Source organism: Carcharhinus amblyrhynchos, chromosome 1, assembly GCF_965287045.1.
Source record: "Carcharhinus amblyrhynchos chromosome 1, sCarAmb.v2.hapA, whole genome shotgun sequence".
Taxonomy (NCBI): Eukaryota; Metazoa; Chordata; class Chondrichthyes; order Carcharhiniformes; family Carcharhinidae; genus Carcharhinus; species Carcharhinus amblyrhynchos.
This window is the reverse complement of record NC_137324.1, coordinates 174,635,424-174,651,424: the sequence shown is the minus strand read 5'-3', so window position 1 is coordinate 174,651,424 and position 16,001 is coordinate 174,635,424. Positions and strand designations below refer to the sequence as shown.

At 46.3% G+C, this 16,001-nt stretch overlaps 1 protein-coding gene across 1 annotated transcript in view; it reads right to left on the bottom strand.

The window, feature by feature from the left end:
- atoh1a (atonal bHLH transcription factor 1a) overlaps positions 1 to 11,833 on the bottom strand; it is a 41,101-nt gene extending 29,268 nt beyond the window's left edge. The window contains exons 1-2 of the mRNA XM_080188111.1: positions 11,005 to 11,833; positions 6,341 to 6,435 (exon numbers count right to left, since the gene is read on the bottom strand). Coding sequence (XP_080044237.1) covers positions 6,341 to 6,435; positions 11,005 to 11,833 — 924 coding nt within the window. The remainder of the gene's footprint in view (positions 1 to 6,340; positions 6,436 to 11,004) is intronic.
- Positions 11,834 to 16,001: the final 4,168 nt, after the last annotated feature.

Sequence of the window (16,001 nt, the reverse complement as noted above, 5' to 3'; positions counted from 1 at the left end):
AGAATTAGAGAGCGAATTAGAGAGAGAGAAAATTAGAGAGAATTAGAGAAAGAGAGAGAATTAGAGAGAGACTTAGAGAGACAGAGAATTAGAGAGATAACAGATCTTCGCCACTGGGATGGCAATGGTAGTGTTAGGGGTGCTGAGGTTTGTGTGTGTGTGTGTAGCATTGCCCACGCGATTCCACCCTTCTGCCTGTCTCCTGGATACCTGGCTCTGGGCTTTTGGAGACTCGCAGCTAATTACAAGTCTCCGGGAGAAAGGAGCCGCCCAGCGGGTCGCGAATGGGCTGGCATATGGTTAATGTGCTGCCCGCACCACACAAGTTTCGACTCTCGGATGTGTTAATGAGATTATTAAACAGGCCGCAACAAAGGTTACAGCTTGTTGATAGGGAGTGGAAGAATTCGCGCTGTCAAGTGTGCCCTTTCTGTGATGTGCTTAAAGTATGACTGACGCTTGTTGACACAACCAACTTGAACAACTCTTTAAAATTTAAAGTTGGGCAGGCAGACTTTTGTCTCCTGATCATGAGAATGCAGCATTTAAACATTACAAAATCACCCCAGCTGCCTTTAATATTCGGGAGAGGGTTTGAGGCAACAATGGTAGTTTCATTTTGCGGTTGTAGATTTTTAATCTGAAACAAAAGACTGGACACAATCTAAACGTGCGTGGATTGGTAATGATAAGTTCAGTTTTAAGACTCGCTGTAATTGGATAGGTGCGTTTTCACGCTGTCTAACCTTGTTTGTTGTTTGGAACTGTAACTGTGTGCATTGTGTGTCTCATTCCATCCAATATGTATGTTAGCTTATGTAACCATTCTCACCCAGCCACACACCGGTGTACAGTGACCGTTAGTTTGGGCTCAAGCTAATCCAAACTCCCTGGAAGTGTCTGGATAGCTGGAGTTGGAATGATAACCTGGGCACCCTGGTTGGGTGGCACGGTAGCAGTGCTGCCTCACAGCACCAAGGACCCAGCTTCGATTCGCAGCTTGGGTCACTGTCTGTGCGGAGTCTGCACGTTCTCCCCGTGTCTGCGTGGGTTTCCTCCGGGTGCTCTGGTTTTCCCCCCACAGTCCAAAAGATTGGTTAGGTGCATTGGCCATGCTAAATTCTCCCTCAGTGGACCCGAACAGGCGCAGGAGTGTGGCGACTGGGGGATTTTCACAGTAACTGCACTGCAGTGTTAATGTAAGCTTTACTTGTGACCAGTAAATAAACTTCTAACTTTGTATTTGTACAGATGCGACTTGATTTCCAATAACGAAGAGACTGAACGTGTGTGTGTGTGGTTTATATTTCAGAATGCAATCTTCTGGGGGCTGGGGACGGGGGGTGGGGGGCGGTGCAGGCACTTCCGACAATAAGTTAAACGCCGATGACTCGGGATGAATTCAAACTCAGTCTGGTGGAGGGAAGAAAAAAAAACATAATCATGCGGCTTTTTTATTTCACATTTCTTGTCTTCCGCCCCATTGGACAACAGAGTACTGGCCTCTATCAGTTAGGCTTGTGTACCGTTCAGTCAAATCGACTCGCCAGAGATTTATTGTGGCAGATTAACACAGGGACGGGAGTGAGAGCTGGAAGGTTATCTATCTGGGTGAGACAGGTGCAGCTCTCTCTCTCCACCTTAGCTCAGCATCAGGGCTGTGCTCCGGGGGAGCCCCCTCCCCCCCCCCCCCCTCCTTCGGGAGGACTGGGATTCCACTCAGTCTCTGTAGAATCTGTAATATCCCGCGTGTAAAATGCAACCGAGAAAGAGAGAGATAACACACAACTGTTCTCCATCCCTCCCAAACTAACAGCCACTGCACAAAGTACCCCCCCCCCCCAACATCAAAAAGAACAGCGTTCGCTGTGGTTTTGAACCTCCTCTCCCCGGTCAACTGGACAGATCAGTTGAAGGTTTTCTGAGGGTTAAGAGAATGAAGGAAAGTAACATCTTACTTGCCTCGACATAGTCCCAATATCGAAGCGGCCGGAGGTAATTTGCAAAGGTAACACTCATGGCAAGCATAACGCACCGGAGTGTAATACTATAAAGTCTATTTTAAACATCACAGGACATTGCAAAGTATGTTTTAGACCTCACAGTGCACTGAAAAGTACACATTAAACTCCAAAAGACATCGCAAAGCGTGCTTTAAACTTCACAACACTGTAAAATATGTTTTGAACCTCACAACAAACTGCAAAGCGTGTTTTAAACTTCACAAAACACTGCAAAACTTATGTTTTAAACCTTGCTCAGACAATTGGATGTCTGGGTGAACTAGGCTGACCAGTGTATTTTTGGCCTGGCCTTGGACCCAGATCTATTTATAAGGTGTGATAGATACTGTATTTTAATAAATGCGCCGGGGTGAGTTTTGTGTACATGACCTACATTTGGACATCATTATAGCGTCAGAGATCTCAAAACGATTAGGCGCTAATGACCCTACAGCTATCAATATGAATCGGGGGGCGGGGGGGGGGGGGGGGTGGGGGGCGTGGGTGGTGGAGGAAGGCAAACGTGAGAAACATTTAAATTTATTCAAGAAACATTTCAAATTTCATCCCTTGGCCGCGATAAGCTGAACTTTCAACGCTGCTCATCCTGGGGGCATTTGATTGTGTGCAATCCTCACACCGGCCTTTTTGGTGTTAGGGAGTGGGGTGAGTGCTGTCTAAACGCAACTGCAAGTGCGGAGAGAACGGAATGGTGAAGGAGTGAATGAGCAAAGCCGGTCAGCCTGGCCTGAAGAGGCAATGTAAGCAAAGGACAAAAGGGTGGCCATTGGGCTGGAGAGGTACACGCTTATGTTGTCAGAAGTCATGACCACAAAGTGGCTGTTGCCGGAGAACCTCGTTTAATCATGGACAGGAGTGGGAATGAAACATTCGTGAGATATAGAGAAGGTGGAGCGGGAAGAGGGGGTGTGGAGGGAGAGGCCAGGCGAGGAGGTGACATATATTGCTCAAGGATACTATTCCACGTACAAGTGGTGATCAAGGATAACACTTCAATACTACAAGGGGAATCGGATTGAACAGAGAGGGGCGCAAATACTGAATTAGTTTGGACAGAGTTAAGATTTTGTTAGATAGGTATATTTCTAATAAAAAAAATTATAAAGGGATATCAAGGAACAAGGTGGGAAGGTGAATTTGAGACCAGGGAGAGATCAGCCATGATCTGATTGAATGACAGCAGGCTGGAAGGGCTGGATTTGCCTAATTCCTATGTTCCTAGATATAGATGATGAGATATAGAGACATTGATGAACGCAGGCAGTGGAATTCCAGTTCCAATCAGAGAATCCATACAATGCAAAAAAAAGGCCGTTCGGCCCATCGGATCTGCACCCACTCTGTGGCGGAGAATCTTACTCAGGCCCTCTTCCCTGCCCTATCCGTGTAACCCTACACATCTCCCATGGCCAATTCACCTAACCTGCACAGCTTTGGACAATTGGATTGTTGATCAGGTGGTTACACATTTTGGGATGCCAGGTTTTGTAAACAATTAATTATAGGTAGCACGGTGGCACAGTGGTTAGCACTACTGTCGCAGATATCCAGGGACTCGGGTTCGATCCTTGGCTTGGGTCACTGACTGTGTGGAGTCTGCATCTTTTCCCGTGTCTACATGGGTTTCCTCTGGGTGCTCCGGTTTCCTCCAACAGTCCAAATGATGTGTTGGTTAGGTGCATTGGCCATGCTAAATTCTCCCTCAATGTACCCAAACAGGTGCCGGAGTGTGGCGACTATGGGATTTTCACAGTAACTTCATTGCAGTGTTAATGTAAGCCTACTTGTGACAAATAAATAAACTAAAAGAAATAATAATTGTTCTCCAACAAAAAAATAAGGAAATTAACCTTCACATTTAGCCTATTAATGATCAGTTGGAGTATTATATGGAATTCTGAATTTATCAGGATGATTTTAGGAATGAGGGATTCCCAGTGGAGAGGTGGAAGGAGCTGGGACTGTGCACCTCTCAGCAGAGAGGACCCAGAGAGCTTTAATATTCTACACATTGATAAGGACCTTCGATAGAACAACGACTGTTCCCCCGGCAAGGGAATCAGTAACAGGCAGTCACAGGCTTAACGTAATCGACTGATAAATCATCTGACAGATGCGGTTGGCTATAGAGCTGTGACATTGATGCATGTTGACAATGGGATTCCAGTTCCAATCATAGAATCCCTCCAGGAGGCCATTCGGTCCATCTAAATGTGTTACAATTTAAGATACACGACCCGAAAGCGTGAAAGTCAGATTTCGTTTGGGGCTTTCAAAACAAAGATAATTGGACACGATAGCCGTGATGATGGGAGAATGTGGGGTGTGAAAGTAATATTGGATTGCTTTTTTTAAAAGGCCAACACTGGCCCAGGGGGCTGAATGGCCTCGTCTGTGTTCTTCGGTCCACACCCGGTTTGGCACTGTTCTGCGGTCCCACTCACTAGTCGAGGAGGAGGGGCTTTTGATATCTCTTGTCCCCGGTTTCTGATTCTGATTTACATCCCAATTTCCCTTTGAGCATAGGTGTGGAGCTGCAAGCTATCTTAACATCGGTGTGCCATAGCATGCATATTCTCCCATCCCGCCCGACACTGGAGTTCTAGCGGGCGGGGGAGGAACATGTAAAGATCTTTCCTGTTTTCAGGCAAGCGCGGGGGGAGGATCCCGCCCATATCTGTGTGCATGCGCGTATACTCATTAGATCAACCTGCATTCTGTATGCAACCAAGTATCTCGCCATCAACATGGTGTTTACATTTAAGTGCGACTAACACATTCAACTAGGTTGCTTGCAAGCTTAAGAAACATTCCACATTAGATCAATTGAAACTGGGATGAGGCCGTTCCTGAATGGGGGCTAATTACACACCATTCGCGACTCTCAATATCCTTTCTCGATGCTTGCTCTGTCCAGTCAGACTGTGACTGGTTCCATCCACCAGACATCCCCCAACTCTTGTCACCACACCACCCAACAACTGAACGAAGCCCATTGTAACCCCGAATGATTCACAAGGAGTCAAAATGATCAAATGCCCCCTGTCAATAGAAAGAGAAATGGATATGAAACAACAGTGTGAATAGTACACTGGTACAAAGTTGACACTTTGGATCGTTGCCATATCATACTGAATCCTGGAAAGTCTCCTGTAACATTGTTGGTAAAATGGTAATGAAAATAGGGAGCCCTGTGTCCCTCGGTATGATATCAATGACAGGGTGACATTACAAACCAGCTTCAACCGGCTGCCACGTTCTGGAATATAATGTTTTAAGTAGATTATGAGGTTGCTATTGGTTTTAAAGTTTATTTCTTAGTGTCACAATTAGGCTTACATTAACACTGCAGTGAAGTTACTGTGAAAATCCCCTGGTCGTCACACTCCGGCTCCTGTTCGGGTACATGGAGGGAGAATTTAGCATGGCCAGTGTACCCAAGCAGCACATCTTTCAGACTTTGGGAGGAAACAGGAGCACCCGGAGGAAACCTACGTAGACAAAGGTTATAGTTTAAAATAGTTTATTTATTAGTCACAAGTAGGCTTACATTAACACTGCAATAAGTGACTGTGAAATTCCCCTAGTTGCCACACACCTAACCAGCACATCTTTTTGACTGTGGGAGGAAACTGGAGCACCTCCAGAGAAAACTCACGCAGACACAAGGAGAATGTGCAGACTCCGCACAGTGACCCAAGCTGGGAATCAAACCTGGATTCCTGGCGCTGTCAGGCAACAGTGCTAACGACCCTTCAATTGTGTGAGGTTGGATTAGACTTTTATATATATATATAAAATGCTGTCAAAGCTTAGTTGTGCTGTGAGCTTTAAGAGGTCTGTTTTTGTTTGATATTCTGGGACCACATAACAGGGTAAATGGAGTAATTGGTTTGCACGATGTCTTTTGGTTTGGCATGTCACTTCTGGGGGAAGTTTTAACAGATTTGCTGCCAAACGGGCTAGAATCAGCAATTACAATACAAAACGGTGACAAATTTGACGATGCCTTTCTCGGCAGCTTTTCTTAACCAAATAACACGTTGGTTCAATTTAAGTAGACTCTTTTTATTCAGCAGAATTGTCTGTGATTGCACAGTCCTCAATGATGCTAACATTAATTCCGTTCTTTTGCACCCTTCCCTTTTATCTCTGAGCTGCCTTGAGAGATTACTTCACAGGTTCATTGTTAATGTGGAACCATGCCACAGGGAGGGGAGAATGTAGGGGTAGGAGTCTTTGGGTGTAGCCAGGCAGTTAGGTTCTTGAAGCGTGGCTTAAAGAAGGAGAGAGAGAGAGCTGGGGAGAGATTTTACATACACACTATAGATGTCGACAATAAAGATACATAGCAGTGAATTCATCAAATTTGAGCAAAAGCTGCGGATTTTTGAAATCTTGATCTCAGATGGACGCAAACGTTTTTTAAAATTCGTTTATGGGACATGGGCATGTCTGGCTGGCCAGCATTTGTTATCCATCCCTCGTTGGCCAGGGGCAGTTGAGAGTCAACCACATTGCTGTGACTCTGGAGTTACATGTAGACCGGCAGATTTCCTTCCTTAAAGGACATTAGTGAACGGGATAGATTTTTCCAATAATTGCCAATAGGTTCATGGTCATCAGTAGATTCTTAATTCCAGATTTTTATTGTTGAATTCAAACTCCACGGTCTGCCGTGACAGGATTGAAATCCGGATCCTCAGAACATTAGCTGAGTTTTTGGATTAATAATCCAGTGATAATACCACCATGCCATTGCAATCGGCAATGTGTGAGTTGGCCCATTCACCATCCTGCTTAGGTGCAATCTATTTAAGAGTATTTGGCTAAAATGTGATCAAACCCTATTGTGGGGAGGTGAGGGCATTCAGGAAGGGAATCCCAGAGTTTAGGGTCCAGACTGCTGAAGGCACACACGTCAGTGGTGAGGTGTAGCAAGTGGGGGATGCTCACGGGGTCAGATTTGGGGGAATGCAGAGTTGGTGGAGCATTGTAGGGTTGAGGGACATTGCAGGAGTTATGTATTTACCTTACTGACACTGCACATACCTCCCAGTGTGCTGATGAAGGTTATCACAATGTGAAGGTGCTTCTACCTTACAATGCATGCCATATAGGAATTTGAATTCAGTAACAAACTGCTATAGTGCCCGGTTATCTGGGTGCAACCTCAGATCTAGAATTCCAAATTTAAAATTGAACCTCTGTCAAAATGTCAGGATCTTGACGGAATTGAAGAATGTTCTATGCACTGAAATTATTTGAGATAACTGTATTTTTTTTTGTTTTGCATATATGACAGATACGCTGGGCTGTGCTAAACTCTCCTTCCGTGTACCTGAACAGGCGCCGGAGAGTGGCGACTAGGGGATTTTCACAGTAACCTTATCGCAGTTATAAGCCTACTTGTGACACTAATAAATAAATGAATGCATGAAGACACAAATAAATAAAATGTTGTGAATGAATCCAATTAGATCAACACCATTGGTAAAGTTATTATTGACGGACAGTAGTAGGACATCACTTAATGCATCGACTTTACGCTGGCCACAAGCTATCCTGTTGGTGTCCAAATAGATTTTCTATTGTATCGAGCACAATAAAGTGACTGGATTTATGTTGCACGCTTCAGGGACCCAGGCCAGTGTAAGATGATCTCTTGCAGGGCTACAAGAGTCAAGTCTCCAAGAGTTTTCTGACTTGTGCGGGGCAATTTTACATCGATATCCCCACATGATTGAAGCGAGTGTATCAGTTCGCACTTATGCCTCGAATTAACTGTAGGGTAAATGCCACTCATTCAACCAAATCACGTAAATTAGCGGAAAAGTATCCTTACTTAACGCTCCCCGATTGGGTACCTGTCCCAGCAGTCAGTGTCTGATACAACTGTGCGGAACCTGGCGCTGTTTGCAGGGGATAGAGAGAGAGGAGAAAGCGAAACGGCCGCTCAAACAACGTGAATTCCTCACGACTCCCCTCAACACCCACCCCTCCGTCCCAGAAACGAGATGACCTCGTGTTTCTAGAAGATTTAATCTGATGCCGAATATACTCCACGGGACACGCAACGTTTTCCGATTTTAGTTCAGATTTCCAGCACATAGAGTTAAAACTAAACCTCAGCCGTTGAATCCCGTTCGTGACGGGTTTGCGAATTGCAATTTTATTGCAGCAACTTTAAAAAAAATACAAAAAAATTAAAGCATCAGTTTTTTTTAAAAAAAACAAACTTCATTAGTGTTAATGCAAGCCAACTTGTTACTAATAAACTCTACTTAAACATATCTAACATGAAATATTGACTATTAATGTACATTGAATAATTACATCGATATGCTCTTTATAACAGATATTGTTCTATTCTCGATCTGTGATTAAGCTCTGAAACACGCTGCTTCATAAGCCTGAGATGGCTATTTTTCAATCAGTTTGCACATTAGGGAAATGAAACAGCCCCTAACTGATAGAAACAGCAGACATATGTTACTTTCTGAATGTGGTGCCGTTTCCCAAGGTCGGAAAATTACCGCTTCAAAGTCAAAACTAAAGTTTGTCCCTTTGTCCAGTTCCCCTCGTTTCTGTTCCTTTTCCACATTAAGCATGATATTGAATTTTGAGTAATGCATTTCCTTGATTGCTTTCAAATACGTTGCAATTCTTCCAATCGTTTTAAGTTGAAGTTCATTCGTGTCACATGTAGGCTTACATTAACACTGCAATGAAGTTACTGTGAAAACCCCACGCTTCAGCGCCTGTTCGGGTACACAGGGGGAATTTAGCAAAAATTGCAATAGCAAGGAACACAGCAAAGGGCTATTCAACCCCTCGAACCCCTTTAAGTTCATGCTACTGTGCAAACATGTACAGTTTGAGTACATGTTTGTACACAAGTACAAACCAGTTGTCCAGGTCCAAGTTAATAGTCTAAAATGTTGCTCCTGATAGCGCAGCCTTGCTGCTTAATTAACCTTGTGTCTAAGTACATGGGTTGACCTCCATTGAGAACGTAACACTAGTTGCTTTACAAATGTACTTGTAATGCTTTTGTCTGCGCCGATCTACATAATACCCTCCGCAAAGTCTATACAAGATTAAACAGAACGGATAACTTTCTCCACTCGAATGAGACTCCCTTCATGAACTGCAGATCAAAGAAGAGGCGACCTTTTGTTCACTGCAGTTGCCTTTGTCCCACCCAGTAAGTCAACTCAGCCTTTCATTATGTAATTAATATTAAAAAAAATCCCTCTGCAACTCGGATCTGGCGAATCGAGAATGTTCCAGTTACAAAAAAACACGGAACTGAGTCAAACAGTAGAAGTTTCAAGAGTTACACTTATCGCAACCTCTCGCTACCCCCTGCAAAGTTATCGATTTTCGCAAAAAACGTGATCGCTTGAAATCTGACAACCGAGGCCGTGAAGAGAAATAATTTTTTAAAAAGTATTTGACATCCTCCACGCAACAAATTTCTCTTTTATTTGATTACTTTTGTTTTACACCTTCCTGAGGGGGGAGAAAAACCGAGTCCTCGGGGGGACACTTGTATGTTACCAGATAAATAACAAAACATCTCCACCTGATATTTTTCAATAATATTTATTTTAGGTTTAAAAACTCATATAAAGCGACGGTACATAAAACGGTGGCAATAAAAAAAATCGCTAAGGTGAAACGAATCCTTAAAAAACACGTTACATCCCCCCCTCCCTCCAACACTTGTCCGATTGGAATTTAAAAATTTATATTTATATATAATATGTACAGCAGATAACTGAACAGGCTCATGCAATCGAGAAAGTAGTATACTCGGTTCAGCAATAAATAATAATTTGTATTCCCAGCAGCCAAGACACAAAACTCTACGAGACAAAACGTTTCTCACAAACCAATATTAATCTAAATATAAACTCTCTCTCTCTATACGCCACCGCGTGTAAGGGGGTTACTTAAATATCTCAAACGCGTAAAATTGGCTGTTCTGCCGAAAGGCTGAGTTTTAAAGTGCGTGCGTTGCAAGCTACATCACCACTCGTACATGGAATTAGTATCAAAATTAGCAATTCTCTCCCCCCCACCCCGCCACAAAAGGTCACAAACAACCAAAATATATTCTATTAGCATCGAGCAGTGACAGCAAAACGAAAATTGATACATTACATAATAAAAAGACAAGAAATACCAGTAGTTCATTCCCGGAGCAAGAAGAGGGTGCTTAGAAAAGTGAACTCAGTAGGTGTGGCAGCATCTGTATGGAGAAGGAGAGAGAGAAAGAGAAAGCGGAGTTAACATCCCCAGTGCCAACTTGTTCAGAAGAGCCAACTTGGTCAAAATGGTTAACTTTCTCCAAGAGAGGCGGGTACAATTTTGTCTTTTAAACAGCGTATAGACAGTGACATGGGTAAGATGGGTATAGAGGGATGTGGGCCAAATGTGGGTAATTGGGATTAGCTTAGGGGTGTTTTTTTTTGAAAAGGGGGCATGGATAAGTTGGGCCGAAGGGTCTGTTTCCAAGCTGTAAACCTCAATGACTCTATCGGAGACGACTTTCATCAAGAAACTCAACTTTCTCCAAGAAGAATTAACTTTTAAAGACCCAACTGTTTCAGAAACATCATTGTAAAAACAAAAGTCAACTTTGAAACAAAGTTAACATTTTGGAAAGAGTCAACTTTTTCATAAAGAGTTAACATTGTCAAAGAGCCAAAAGAAATGGAAACTTCAACTCTCATGTCTTCTCTCTCCCTCCTTCACAGATGCTGCCAGACTTGATGAGTTTTTCCAGCATCCTCCTCTTCTCTCAGATTCCAAAAATCCCCAGTTTTGTTTTTGCTTGTTTTTTGTTGTGGTAAAAAATGACAAGTTCATTCCCGGATCTCTTTCTGCCTGCTCCTGACAATGACTTGCTGGAGTTTATGGTGGTAGTCCTCCCCCGCCCCACTCCCCGGGCAGGAGATGGGGAGGGAAGTTTAATCGTCTTCGCTGGGCAGGTCCAGAGGGGCGTCCTCGGAGTCGCTGTAGTGGGAGCGGGGGGAGAACTCGCCGTCGCTGCGGTGGGAGCGGGGGGAGGTCTTGCTGCCCTCCTGCGAGGGCGGGGAGAGGGCCAGGGCCAGCGGCGTGGCGGCGGCTGCGCCGGCCTCCGGAAAGGGGAACGGGAGCGGCGGGTAGCGGCGGGCAGGCGGGGCGGGGGTGGCGCCGGCGGCGGGAAGCGCGCCGGCCCGCGGCGGGCTCTCCGCCTCGCCGCCGCCGCCGCCCTGCAGCAGCTCGGCGAGCGCGTTGATGTAGATCTGGGCCATCTGCAGCGTCTCGTACTTGGAGAGCTTCTTGTCGTTGTTGAAGGAGGGGATGACATTGCGGAGCTGGTCGAAGGCGTGGTTCAGGCCGTGCATCCTCCTGCGCTCCCGGGCGTTGGCGGCCAGCCGCCGCTGCTTCTGCACCCCGTTGGCGTGGCGGCTCGGCGGGGCGCGCTGCCGGCAGCCCAGCTCCTCCAGCCCCGCGCCCTTCCGCTTGCACAGCTCCCGCACCTTGGCGGCGGGACTCCCGCCGCCCAGCTCCGCCGCTCCCCCCCCGCCGCCCTCCAGCAGCAGCAGCTGCTCCTCCGAGGAGCCGGGCGACAGGTAGCCGGCGTGCGCCGAGCAGCCACCCTGCAAGCTGGGCGCCAGCCACCCTCGGGGGTCGCTGTCCAGCAGGGAGAGTGCAGCAGTGGCGGCGGCGGCGTAGCCCTGAGCCGTCTGCTGCTGCAAACACCTTCCAGCCGCGGTCAGCTCTTTCATTTCACTCCAATCTTCCGAATGGCTCATTGCAAAACGGATGCAAAAATCCCCCCAAAAAAGTTTCTTTTTTTGCAACAAAAAGGTTCTGGAGTGCAACTTAATTGCAGTTGCACAAATGCAACTTTTCCCTCTTCTTGCACGCTGGTGGACGCGTGTGTTGTTTATGTAAATAGCCCAGCACTGTATTTGCAGACACACACACGCCGATAACAAGCCGATGCGACCCACCAGGCGTGTGCAGGTGTATTATGGAAAATACAACACCCTCCTCTTGCTGCAGGAGCGGGGCTGCGGGCCGCCTTTAAATGCGGCACGCGCCGCCCGGGGATCAAAGGCGCCGCGCTCTTCCTTCCCCCTCCTCCCCTCCCCGTGCCGGTCCGCCGGGGCATGAATGGGCCGCTCGCGCCGGTCGCGTGTGGGCAGCCAATGGGCGCGCGGTGCCGGCGCGTGCGGCTGGCGAATGAGCGAGCGCCGGGTCCTCCCCTCCGCCAATCGAGAGGGGAAGCCGGGCCGCTATGCAAATGAGGGAGGAGGTGGCGGCCAATCAGAGACAATGGGCGGGGGTGGGGCACGCGTGGTCGTGTTGCTCTGTGTGTGTGTGTGTGTGCGCGCGGGGGCGGAGGAGAGCTCCCTCACCTCGTTTGGATCAATGAAAAGGGCCGGCACGTGCCCCCTCCCCCTCCTCCCGCCTGCCTCCCCGTCCCCTTCCTCCGCCAATCGAGAGGGGAAGGCAGGCCGCTTTGCAAATGAGGGAGGAGTTGGCGGCCAATCAGAGACAATGGGCGGGGGTGGGGCGCGCGTGGTTGGGTTGATGTTTGAGTCTTCGGATGGGGTTGGGGGGGGAAATCCTCGCTCCATTTGTATCAATGAAAGCAGACGGCACGCGCCCCTTCTCCCTCCTCCCCTCTCTGTCAGCGCTGTTTGGCTGCTTCCACCTTCACCCCGCCCACTTTCCCGGGCCCCGTTCCACGCACCTCGCGCCGGCCACGCGACTGGCTTCACACTCTCTCCCCTCTGTCTGTCTCTGCAAAGACCTGAGCACCAGTTGTGTGTGTGGACAGCTCCTGCAGCCAACACCCAACCTTCACTCATCCACCCCATTTAACCGACTTAAACCAACCCCCCCCCCCCCCCGACTCCAATGCATAAGGGGAGGGCAGCAGTTTGGATGCATATGTTGACTGGATTCCCCCCAAAAAAGCAATGTCCAAGTGAGGGCAGTTTGGGTGCATGTGCTGAGTTGTGGGTACAATCTGAATTGTGCAATAGTTTGCACATTTTCTTTTGCAAACAAAAATTAAGATCTGGCCCTTGGACCAATTTTAGATGATTCTCCCTATACTTAATCAGTGCCCTCAGTTTAAATCGTGGATTAATGAATTCTCAATGCACTCCTTAAAATGCTGCAACATGGAAAGTTACACAGATAGATAATGTGCTGCATTAACTATAATGGGATCTCCCTCCGCTCTTCCTATATATGACCCTGCTATCTATTTTGGGAGGGAGGATTTAATTCTCTGTGCACTCCTTAAAATGCTCCCAATTTAGAAAGTTACACTGCAAGTTGCTGTGGTGCACTAATCACAATCGTGTAGGGTCTCCTCTCTTCCCTTAGATGAGCCTGGTTTTTTTAGAGGTGTGTATGGGGGTGAATCTACATCAGTCAGTCATAGACCCGATGGCAAAAGGTGTTTGGGGGAGGCAGCAAGGTTTTCCCCCGGTGCTTACTGCGTAATTGCAACGATTGGGATGCTGTGCAAAAAAAAATAAAATCACAGAGCTCTCTCTGTTTTTTGTCTCTCAATATTAAATATTGCCCGTTTGCTCCAAAAGTTGGAATATCCAGGTGCAGTTCGGTAAACTTTTTTTTTAAACTGCGCAAACAAACGATATCGTGCATTTTAAATGAGAAAGCTGCATTTGGCAACTTTCATCCCAGCCGCGACAAACATCCATTCTACCCAGTCAAACCAGGTGTGTGTTAAAGCTTTAGAACTTGGCTGGCTCTCAGGAGCAGAAGCGAGCCTCGCCAACCTCGATTAAAGGCAGGATTTTGAGGACGGATTATGGTCCTTTCACTCTGAAACAGTAGCAATCATCTCCCCTCTTGTGATGTGTTACAATTGCGATCAGTTACACCACGTGGTGAGCCCGTCTGAATGGCAATTTATAGCCAAGAATCACTTCTGGATGTGTGTGACTCACTTCTACAATGGGAGTTCAGGACTGTAACACCATTGTACAGTAATATGGAGAAACGTGCCTTAGAGAAGTGCCCGTGTTAAGCCTATTAAAGGATTAGTTTCCCACTGCGGCATGTTTACTTTAGAATTATTTTGCTACTGCAAGTATCCACTTTTCCTCTTTCAACCTTTGGCCCGACCTATTTTTTTAATCCTCCGTTAATTTATCACAGGAGACTGAAGCTAATAAAACAGTTAATCTCATCTGAAAAAAAAATCAATTAATTTTTTTTCTCCCGCAGTTAAATTGTATTCCAGGAATCTCTTCCAGTTCCCCCCGTTGGCTTTCGAGTCACTGTGTCAGTCTGATTTCTGACAGGCCCGAGATAACTGCTTCTTTGTGCTTGTATAAGATTGGCAGAGAGGTTTTGTTTTAGTGTGGAAGTTAGTAAGGGGCACGCCTGACCTTTCCAGCAACTATTGCGATGGATAAGTTAAAGGGGTCTGTTCAGTAAATGATAGAATTCGCACACGCGAAATAACATTCCGCTGGCATTCGTTCTATTTGAAATAAGCAGACTTTATGAGTAAACAACACTCAGATTAAATCAATCAGACCCCAGTGGGGCAATTTATGGTGTCCGAGTTCTGTATGAAACCAGAATCACAGCTTTTCATAGTGGAACAAGGAACAGCACAGCACTGGAACAGGCCGTTCGGCCCTCCAAGCCTGCACTGATTAGGTTGACCTACCTAGAACAACCCTCTCTCTACCTTGTCCCTCTATTCCTCCCCTGTTCACATGTCAATCTAGAAAAGTCTTAAATGTCTCTAAAGTGTCTGCCTCAACCACCTCCACTTGGCAGTGCATTCCAGGCCATCACCATCCTCTGTGCAAACATTTTCCCTGCACATTTCTACTGAACTTCTCCCCTGAACCCGTGCCCCCTTGTAATCGTCATTTCTGCCCTCGGAAAACGCTTCCAACTGTTCACCCCATCCATACCCCTCGTAATTTTATAAACTTCTATCAGGTCGCCTCCTCAGCCTCCATCTTTCCAGGGAGAACAATCCCAGTTTATTCAATCTCTCCTGGTAGCTAATGCTCTCCATACCAGGCAACGTTCTGGTAAATGTTTTCTGTACTGTCTCCAAAGCCTCCAGGTCCTTCTGGTAGTGTGGTGACCAGAATTGGACACAGTATTCCAAATGTGGCTTAACCAATGTTTTATGTAACTATAACATCATTTGCCAACTTTTATACTCGATTCCCCACCTGATAAAGACAAGTATACCATATGCTTCCTTCACCATCTTTGCCACCTGTGCCACCACTTTTAAGGATCTGTGAACCTGTACTCCCAGACCTCTCTGTGTGTCTATGCTCCTGATGGTTCTGCTATTTATTTTATAGCTCCCACCTGAATGGGATCTACCAAAATGCATCGCCTTGCATTTTTCCAGATTATGTTCCACCTGCCATTTCTCTGCCAATTTTCCAGCCTGTCTACATCCTGCTGTATTCTCTGACAATCTTCATCACTATCCACAACTCCAGCAATCTCATATCACCTGCAAACTTATTAATCAGACCAGCTACATTTTCTTCCAAGTCATTTAAAGATATTACAAACAACAGAGGTCCCAGCACCGATCCCTGTGGAACACCACTAGTTACAGACCTCCATTCAGAAAAATACCCTTTCACCCCTACCCTCTGTCTTCTATGGCTGATGTGGAGGTGCCGGCATTGGACTGGGATAAACACAATAAGAAGTCTCACAACACCAGGTTAAAGTCCAACAGGTTAATTTGGGAGTAAACACCACTAGTTTTTGGAACGCTGTTCCTTCGTCAGGTGACTGGAGAGTTCTGATCACAAACAGGGCATATAAAAGCACATGCAGTTCACTGTCCGGTATTCTGTAAATTATGTGTGCCTTTATATGCCCTGTTTGTGATCAGAACTCTCCATTTACCTGATGAAGGAACAGTGTTTTGAAAGCCAG